The 9862-nt window shown below is 50.5% G+C and overlaps 1 protein-coding gene across 1 annotated transcript in view; it reads left to right on the forward strand.

Annotated features, from left to right (window-relative positions):
- GREB1 (growth regulating estrogen receptor binding 1) overlaps positions 1 to 9479 on the forward strand; it is a 68845-nt gene extending 59366 nt beyond the window's left edge. Inside the window, exons 27-32 of the mRNA XM_069580216.1 lie at positions 998 to 1172; positions 2707 to 2925; positions 4236 to 4371; positions 5458 to 5658; positions 6326 to 6464; positions 7805 to 9479. Of these exons, the coding sequence (XP_069436317.1) occupies positions 998 to 1172; positions 2707 to 2925; positions 4236 to 4371; positions 5458 to 5658; positions 6326 to 6464; positions 7805 to 7968 (1034 nt within the window). The 3' untranslated portion in view covers positions 7969 to 9479. The remainder of the gene's footprint in view (positions 1 to 997; positions 1173 to 2706; positions 2926 to 4235; positions 4372 to 5457; positions 5659 to 6325; positions 6465 to 7804) is intronic.
- Positions 9480 to 9862: the final 383 nt, after the last annotated feature.

Below are 9862 nucleotides of genomic sequence, written 5' to 3' on the forward strand. Positions count from 1 at the left end.
ATTTTCCACAGTGTTATACCCTAATCTCACTAACTGCTGGTTTTCTGGGATAACCTGTCATTTGAATCTTTGGCGATAGACCCTTTAAAACACACCCTACTCAATAAAATTTCTGTAAATGGAGACTTGAGAGAGTCTTCTAGGTGTTGACTGAAAGAAAAAGCACAATGACAGAGTTGTGAGTAAAGTTTTATTGGGGGCAAAATGAGGACCAGAGCCTGGGAGACAGCCTCTCAGTTAGCTCCGAGGAACTGCTCCCAGGAGATGAGGGGAGAGGTCGGTGTATATGTGATTTTGGTGAAAGGGGTTAACTGCCATCAGGCACACAAATCAGCGGAAGGATGCTGCTGGTCACCAGAAGGATGGAGCTGGTCACGGACAGCAGGTGTCTCCACTAAGGATTTTAGTGCTTTTTTACATAGGAGACAGTGCACGAAACTGGACTTATAAAATCTTCTCCTGAAAAATATCTCATGATCTGAAGGCCTGTTCTGCTGGTTTGTCCTAGAGCCTAGAGTGACTCATTCTCCACCCTGAACTGCTTGCAGGGTGTGTTGAAGGTCTGCAGTGGGCCCTAGTGACCTCATCCTTGTAGAGGCAGCTGGCGAGAGACCGTGTTTGTCCACATAGAATCGAAAGACCTTTCTCTTTCAGCTTTCTGGTTTTTAAAGCTATTTTGATTTGTTGACGATTCTTTTTTTCTTCAGTGCTCGGTTATTGCTTTATTCATGGTCCCAGCTAAAAAAGCTGAGTCTCAGTTAAATAAGCAAAGATAAATAGACACATGTGTGCACAAATGGGAGGGGAGTGTTTTCTGCCCTCGAATTTCCTCTCCCGAGTCAACAGCCTATAGTGAGTGGATAAGGACTGCAGATGAGAGCAGGTAGGGCTGGGGCCTGGGTAGGCTTTCATCAAATTCTTGTTCTTAGCGGGGCTTTGTCCTGGGTGGGGGTGGGCACTTGGACTGACCCAAGTTGGGGTCGTCTGCTCATTTCAGGCGCCGCCCACTTCCTGATCAAGGAGCTGTCTTACCACAACCTGGAGCTGGAGCGGAACCGTCAGGAGGAGCTGGGAATCAAGCCCCAGGACATCTGGCCTTTCATTGTGATTTCTGATGACTCCTGTGTGATGTGGAACGTGGTAGACGTCGACAGTGGTGGGGAGAGAAGCAGGTGAGAGCCCCTTTCCCGACGGGGGCCCAGTGGGGGATTCTTGTCCATCCTTTGAGGACCTCAGAAGGCACCTCCTGTTAGAAGATGTGGTGTGCGGTGGACAGAACCCTATCTGGGGTGGGTTCACCCACCAAGCTTTTGAGTTTTTAATTGAAAACATTTTACTGAGGACAGTAGAGAAAGTAATGCAACATAGATTCAGTATAAAATATATTTAAAAAAAAAAGTGTCATACATATTCAGGTATTTTCACAAACAGAACACACCCACTTAACAAACTCCCTGATGAAGAAACTAACCATCACCATCACTGATGCGCCCTTCCCCACACCTTCCAGAACCTTCTCCCCGCCCCAGCCTCCTCCTGACATGAAGCTATATTTTTATTTGCTGTGACATTCAGGAAACAACTCTTTCTGGGACACCTTTCAAAGGGGCACTTGCCCTTGTCCTAGAGGTCTGTTACGAGGATTAGGTAAACCGTGAATTGTGTTCCTGGAGGGGGGTGATGGAGCGGCACAAGGTAGAAAAGGCTCAGTACATAGAGCTGCATTTGAGCATCATTGGGAAGATACCTCTGTGTGTTTTTTTGGCACAAGTATTTCAACTTAGCCGTTATCTTTGGCTTATTTGAGAAACAACGTGAATGCTTGGCTCTTTTTGTTTGAGGAACGATGTAAGGTTAGTTCTTCTCTTTTGTGTTAGTGAGTCCTAAGTCCTAGTGTAACAACTTCCATCCTCACCACTGTTCTTCTAGGAAAAATGTGTTCGGTCTGATAGAGCTCACAGACATGACACCAGCAAGCCGCCATGCTTTCAGCGTTCTCACTGGCACCCCTCCGAGGGTGAGGGCTTGGCTGAGCACAGCGATGAGGAAGAGAACTAAGCTTTTTCCCTCTGCTTTTCTGAATTTCAATCCTAAGCATAATGTTCAAGTCCTGGTGTGTCAGAGCTGGCTGAAGCCTTAGGGAGCTTAGCAGAAGCCCCTCGGCTGGAGAAAAGGAAGCTGAGATGCAGAGAAGTTGAGCCACTTACTGGGTCTCTCACACACAGAATTCTTGTGGCCTGGGCTACCAGCCCTGGGGTTACTCCCTTCAGCCGCCCCCCTGGTCATCAGGTGGCCCTCACTGTCTTCCCAGACCTCAGTCGCCATCAGGGTGGGGTGGGAGGTGCTTACACACGGCCTCCTTCCCTCTCCCCGGCCTCCTTGGAATTGCCACCAGAAACGCAAGGTGGTGTGGCATGGTGCAGAGAATGTGGGCTCTGGAGACAGACAACACCCTTCCAGCTGAGCTCTGTTGCGTGGCACTGGGCAAGTCAGCCAGAGCCTCCTTTTCTTCATCTGTGAAATGGGGATGATGGTTTTATATCACAGGATTGCTGCGAGGCTCAGTGATAATGAATTCAAAGTGCCTGGTGGCTGTGATGGGTTCTGGGCACAGCAGCCCGCCCGGCATGTTCAGGGGAAAGCAGCGGCCTGGCCGGCCCAGTCTGCATGCCGACCTGGGGATGTCCGTCTCCCTCCTTCGAGCAGAGAGTTTTCCTGGTCGGAGAGAAACGTGTCCTTGAAGCACATCATGCAGCACATCGAGGCATCCCCCAACATCACCCACTACGCCCTGATCGGCATGCGGAAGTGGTCCAGCAAGACCGGGAGCCGCGAGGTGCGCGAGCCCTTCTCCCGCTGCCACGTGCATGACTTCATCATCTTGAACGTGGACTTGACCCAGAACGTGCAGTACAACCAGAACCGGTGAGCCCCGCCCAACCATGGCCATCAGCTCGGCCCACAGTCCCAGGGCCCTTTGCCCAACCACGTCCGTTAGCTCAGCCCACGGTCAGGGCCCTTTGTCCAGCCATGTCCATCAGCTCAGCCCACGGTCCCAGGGCCCTCTGCAAGGGGCAGCCTTACTCCTGGAGGAGCCTTGCTCCTTCCTTGCCCTGCAGGGCCTTCCCACCCATGACACTGGCCTGGCCCCTTGCTTTCAGTCCTCATGGATTTTTCTTTTTTTTAGTATTTTTGTTGCATAATTTTAGGGGAGATTTGCATAAAACCATTTAACTTCCTTCACCAGTTCACACGGTACCGTATTTAATGACTTCTGTTCTTCTAGGTGGTGTTTCTCTTGCTTTTCTGGCTCCTTCTGTGAACATATTACTTTCTAGGAGCTTGAGCGCTGAAGGAAATGATAATTTCCTTGTGTGCCTCTCTCTGGATCTAGCCACAAAAGTGCTCATGTCTCAAGAAGAATCCAGTTGCTAATGTTAGTGAGCCTTCTACCTGCCAGGGAGTGGGCACATCCCTGAGAGTGCCCGCAGAGGAGTGTCTGTTTCGGAGCAGACTGACCTGCTAGGAATGTGGCTTCTGCCATTTGTCAGCTTTGAAATTTAGGCAGATGACTCGCCGTCTCTGAGTCTTGATTTCCTCAGCTGTAACAGTGGCTCATATATTTACTCTGGGAGGTCAGCTGTCTTCTTTTTAACACATAGATGAAGTGGCATTTGTTAAGTCCCCTTCATGGTACCTGGCATGGGGTACCAAGCTCAGTCATGTCCGACTCTTTGTGACCCCATGGACTGTAGCCTACCAGGTTCCTCTGTCCATGGGATTTTCCAGGCAAGAGTACTGGAATGGGTTGCCATCTCCTTCTCCAGGGAATCTTCCCAGCCCAGGAATCGAATCCCAGTCTCCCACATTGCAGGCAGACACTTTACCATTTGAGCCACCAGGGAAGCAATAAATTTACTTTGGGAGGTCAGTTGTCTTCTTTTTAACAGATAGATGAAGTGGCATCTGTTAAGTCCCCTCCACAGGGCCTGGCGTGGTGTGCACGGTCCACACGTGACAGGGTTTCTATAGTAAAAGCCTGAGTACACCCTGCCTTCCTGGTGCAGGGGCATCACAGCTTGTCTCCTTCTTGGTTTGCCTCCTGTGCCTCCCAGGGGAAGGTCTTTGAGTGCAGGAACGAGCTTGCTCATCTTCCCAGATACGGGGTGTCTGGTGGGGGTGTGGCCGCGAGCTAACTGGAGGCCGACCCGCCCCCCTGCTCTGGTTCCCGCCAGGTTCACGTGTGACGACGTGGACTTCAATCTGCGGGTGCACAGCGCCGGCCTCCTGCTCTGCCGCTTCAACCGCTTCAGCGTTATGAAGAAGCAGATCGCGGTGGGCGGGCACAGGTCCTTCCACATCACGTCCAAGGTGGGTGCGGCCGTGTGTCCGGAGAGAGCTGCTGCCCATGGTGGGAAGGCTGGTGGGGAGGCCACCGGGCACCTCAGAGTCAGCGGGGTGGGCTTGACAGCTGGGAAGTGCTAGTGAAGGTTGCCTGTTGGGAGCCCTGAGAGGGGAAAGACTCCATCGAGTTTCCCTTCTCATCTCCGGTTCTCTGTGTGTGTGTGTGTCTCCCTGCCGCGTGCGCACCACCAGCCTTCCAGTGTGCCCTTGCCCTCACCTCCCACGCCCACCCCACGCTCTCGCTCCGCGTGATTTCTCGAGCACGTCTCCATCAGTGTCTTTGCTGCTCACTTGTCTGGCTTTTCTGCTGGGCAGAGCCCTTGGGGGTCAGATGTGGTACCGTGCTCTTCTTAGGGTCCCCGAGACAGCACCTGCTAAATACTGTCTGAATGGGACTGACAGGCTAGCTTGATGGGTGTGCCATCTGCCCTGGAGATAGCCTCCGGGTGGAGGGAGACGTGTCCTCGGTGATCTGTATCCTCCAGGAACCCATAGGGTGCTGGCATACCCCTGCCTTGAAGGTCCCTTTGATCCATGGAGGAGAGTGGCAGAGATGAGCTGAAGAAGTAGGAGAACCCATTGAAAGGTGTCCATCAGAGGACTTGAGTAGGCTTATATATGTGCACAGTCTGGCTCCAGCCTGGGAAATACGTCGGCAATGGAGTAAGAGACTGTGGGCTCAGAGGGCCAGGCTGTTGAGAGGAAGACCAGTGGGACTGGACAGGAGACAGAGGGGATCTGGAGGTCAGGAGGAAGGCTGGCCCTTCCCAGAGGCTGACATCTCGGGATCTGGGGGAACATTCGGTCCGTGGGTTCTCTTATTTTTTTCTAGACAAGACAGCCAGGTCTCTGCACGGAGTGGTCATTGTCTGCAGTCACTGACCCTGTGGTCCGTTTTCACGAGTCCCACTTTAGTTAAGCCAAATTTTCCTTAATAGAGAGCTTCACCGTGGATGTATATGTTCTCACATCACGGCGGCACACAGCCATCCATGACGGGAAGGCCCACTCTGGGTCCCCGGGAGTGGCTGACGCCCGCCCGTCCCCACACAGGTGTCAGACAGCCCCATGGCCGTCGTGCCCGCCCAGTACATCTGCGCCCCCGACAGCAGGCACACGTTCCTTGCGGCCCCCGCACAGCTCCTCCTGGAGAAGTTCCTCCAGCACCACAGCCACTGCTTCTTCCCGCTGTCCCTGAAGAATCTCGGCCACCCTGTGCTGTCCGTGGACTGCTACCTGAACCTGGGGTCTCAGGTAACCATCCGAGGGGGGCGCTGTCGAGTCCATCAATCAGAGAAGTCCCTCAACATGGGAGCTAGAACCCAGAACTTGGAATTATAGCCCCCCAGTTGTGTCAACTCTGGCCTGGCCCCTGCTTTACAGTCTATAAGATAAAGGCTGAAAGAATTGGAATGGTGTGCCCCCATATCAAGGGGCTTCCCTGGTGGCTCAGTGGTAAAGAACCCACCTGCCAATGCAGGCACAGGAGATGCAGGTTTGATCCCTGGGCCGGGAAGATCCTCTGGAGAAGGGCATGGCAACCCACTCCAGTATTCTTGCCTGGAGAATCCCGTGGACAGAGGAAGCTGGAGGGCTACAGTCCATGACGTCAAAAAGAGGCGGACACAACTGAAGCAACTTAGCACACACACCCTGATAAAGAAAGTTAGGAATCAAACTTACTACTAATGCCAGAACATTTCTGATTCTCAAATGAGGTAATGAATAGATATATCTGGGTAAGTCTCAGAGTTGATGTTTAGAACATACGATTTGGAAATGACATTGAATCTTGTGTTTGGTCCTCCAAGCCTGAGCTTGACCTGGCAGTTAGTGTGTGTCAGATGCAAAGCTCTAGCACAGTGCTGTGGGGTGTTTCATGGAAAATGGCTTTTCTCATGGATTCCTTTTTCCCCCCCAGATCTCTGTGTGTTACGTGAGCTCCAGGCCCCACTCGTTAAACGTCAGCTGCTCTGACTTCGTGTTCAGTGGACTCCTGCTGTACCTCTGTGACTCCTTCGTGGGAGCTAGCTTTTTGAAAAAGTTTCATTTTCTGAAAGGTAACTTCTCGTGCTCTTACGGTGGACCTTGATGAATGGCTGTCATTACTGGCACCTCTGTGCAGGTGAACCTGGTCCTCATCCTTTTTGCCAGCGAGTAAACTGAGACTCAGGCTTCCCTGGTGGCTCAGTGATAAAGAATCTGCCTGCCAGTACAGGAGACATGGGTTTGATCCCTGAGTTGGGAAGATCCCTTGGAGGAGGGCTTGGCAACCCACCCCAGTATTCTTGCCTGGAGAATCCCATGGACAGAGGAGCCTGGTGGGCTACAGTCCACGGGGTCACAAAGAGTCAGACACGACTGAGCAACTAAACAACAACAGCAAAACTGAGACTCAGGGCTTGTGACTTCCCCGGCTCTCCAGGGAGGCACAGGGAAGCTGGGGCAGGATCCCAGGATGGCTCTTCCCCTCTACCTGTTTGCACAGAGATAAGACACATCCCCTTTCTTCCCAGTGACCAGCAGATATTTTCAACTTTTCTGTTGCTTTTCAGGCCAGGCTCTTAGCCTAAGCATGCAGACCTCCTAGACACTTTTTCTTCTCGGTGGATGAGTTCTTCCTCTTTGTCTTGGGCTGCTGCGGGCATCTTTGCTTCTAATCTTTTCCCCTCTATAGGTGTTTTCGTGCTGGAGTGGTTGAGAGTGGGAAACGTTCATTCAGTATGACTTAAAAACACTATTTCAAATCCAGCTGGGATCCCTAATTGATCTTCACTTTTTCTTGGTTGGCTGTGACACCCACCTTCCTCTCTGCAAGGTGTTGAGTGAGCACGGGGGTTGCATAAGCTTTGGGGAAATAATCAGAGGTTTCCACAACGTGCTGTGCTCCTGGGAAACATCTTGTCTAATAGAAGGATAGGACGTGGAGGTAGGGGGGTAGATGGTATGAACACCCATGATTATTGATGTGTACTAGGCGTCAAGAGGAGGGAGAATTCACGTTGCCAGGCAGGAGGTGCGTGGGGCCTGGGCGGGTGGCCGACTTTGATGAGTGAAGAGGACAGGGTTAGGCTGTGAGCCAGGGTGTCTCCCACCAGGGCTGGAGCTGAGGATGCTGGTTTGTGATCCTGAGTCTGCCTCCTTCTCCCTGTCTGCTCGCTTCTTTGCCATCATTTCTTGGTTCAGTGTTGTCTCATCTGCCAGACCTGCGAAGTCACACGCTCACCATCTGGCTAAGATGGCAAAGCAGCCCCTGGAAACAGGTGCTCACTTGGACATCTGGCCCTTCCCTTCCAAAAGCAGCATCATCTTTTGTTCTGGCAAACGGCAGCTGGGCGGGAGCTTTCCTGTGCAGAAACTCCCCTGTTCCGTTCACACACCTCTGCCATTGTCCACACAGGTGCCACCTTGTGTGTGATCTGTCAGGACCGCAACTCGCTCCGCCAGACAGTCGTCCGCCTGGAGCTGGAAGACGAGTGGCAGTTTCGGCTGCGAGATGAATTCCAGACGGCCAACGCCAAGGAGGACCAGCCACTCTTCTTCCTGACCGGACGGCACATCTGAGGGTGAAGCCTGCCCAACCTCAGGCTGCTGAGGCTAAAGGAAGAATCGGAACCCCGGGGCGTCTGGGCCAGGACGGGACCCAGAGGTGTGTGTTGCCACACCTTCATAGTGGGGCCAGGGAACCATAGGTCCCAGAGATGCGCGGAGACTTACTGAGAGCAACAGGGACGAGTGGGTGGTGAGCAAGAACTCCAACCCCAGATTCCTAGGTTCTGGGCCAGACCCCACCGCCCTGGCCTGTATCATAGTCCATTTTATGAAGAACAAAGTTTTGCCTACTCTTACATCATCCATATGCTTCCATGGACAAACTTGACTTTCCTCTTAGTTCTGAAGGATCCCTCTTGGATTATCTTGTAGAGATGCCAGCATTTCAGATGATGGATGTGATGTTGGCTAAGTAGGTTTCCCTCTAACCTACTCCAGAGCAATAGTCCAAAAGACCATTTTAATGGTAAAGGCTGGACACAAGGAAAAACGAAGTAGGTTCACTTAATTACGAATTGTGTAAGGTTATTCTTTTAGAAACTAGCCCAAAGGCATCAAATTTAATAAAGTAAAATAAATAGTTTCACTTCAGAGCAAATACGACTCTATTAAAATAGTACAGGGTAAATACCCTACTTCCTAGAAAGGGCAAAAGTGAAAAGAAACTTTTTTAAAAAAACTACAGGGCTTGCAGGAAGGAAATTAGGGTTGCAGAGATTGACCATGAGAAACAGAATTTGCCTTACAAAGGAAAGAGAGCCAAACGTCTTTCTTGAAACAAACAGTGAAAACAACCAAAGCGATAGGGAAAGTAGCTGATAAGAACTAGATTTCTGACTCTAATTTATTGAAGCTCAATTTTTAGCTCCTTGAATTGCTTGTCTTCTCTTCTGAATGTTTGGTCCCCGTCCAGAGAGGAAGGGGACAGACAAAGTAACAGAGTTGTTCTGTGATACCCGTACTCTGCCTTGCCTGCCAGAATATTTTTTAAACCAGCATGTTAGGGTGCCCCCTAGAGGCCGAGCCCGGGGCCAGGTGCTTTCACAGTTACTATCTTGCTTACCCTTTCTAGCAGCCTTGTGCTGTGGAATCATTCTTCCCGTTTGAAAGATGAGCCGGTTCTGAGATGCAAACAGTGCATCTCCCCAAGATCACACGGCTGCAGACTCCGGGGAAGAAGAGAAGCAGAGCAGACTCCGGGGTCCATCTCCCCGGCCCACCACACTGTTTATGGAGTGGCCCGTAACCAGAGGAAAAGTTGAAAGCTCCTCAGAAATGAATCAGCAGAATGCACTCTTGTCCATCCATCTTAGACGTTTATAAGCACTCTAATGGATACTAATCTGACAAGGAATTATGTTCAAAGATGATGCCAAAGAGTTAATGTCAATCTTTTCTTCCCTGAGGAAAAAAAAAAATAGTCCATGAGTATAAAAAATTTAGATCAATGTTTCTAAAAAACGATCACTTTGTATACGTCATTATTCCTATTTTGGAATAAAAACTTACCTTTTTGAGTTCTACCTTCTTGAGTCTTTAATAAATGGTGGCTTCTAGACTGCTCTTCCCATTTTATTCGTTAATTTAAAGTTGAAAAAAAGTAACATTCTTGTTTGTTCCAGCCTTACAAATAAAATTCATAATGCATGTATTGTTTCTTTGGTGGGAATGAATGCACTGTCTTAGAGAACTACCTGCTTGAAATCTCAATGTGTGACAGAAAGGGTAGTTTGGGAAAGAAAAGAATAAATTCATGAAAGTAAGTGTACACTAAGATGTGCTCGCTGTTCAGCTGCTCAGTCATGTCCCACTCTTTGCAACCCCATGGACTACAGCACGCCAGACTTCCCTGTCCTTCACTATCTCCCTGAGTCTGTTCAGACTCGTGTCCATTAAGTCAGTGATG

The sequence above is a fragment of the Ovis canadensis genome, chromosome 3, assembly GCF_042477335.2.
Source record: "Ovis canadensis isolate MfBH-ARS-UI-01 breed Bighorn chromosome 3, ARS-UI_OviCan_v2, whole genome shotgun sequence".
Classification (NCBI taxonomy): domain Eukaryota; kingdom Metazoa; phylum Chordata; class Mammalia; order Artiodactyla; family Bovidae; genus Ovis; species Ovis canadensis.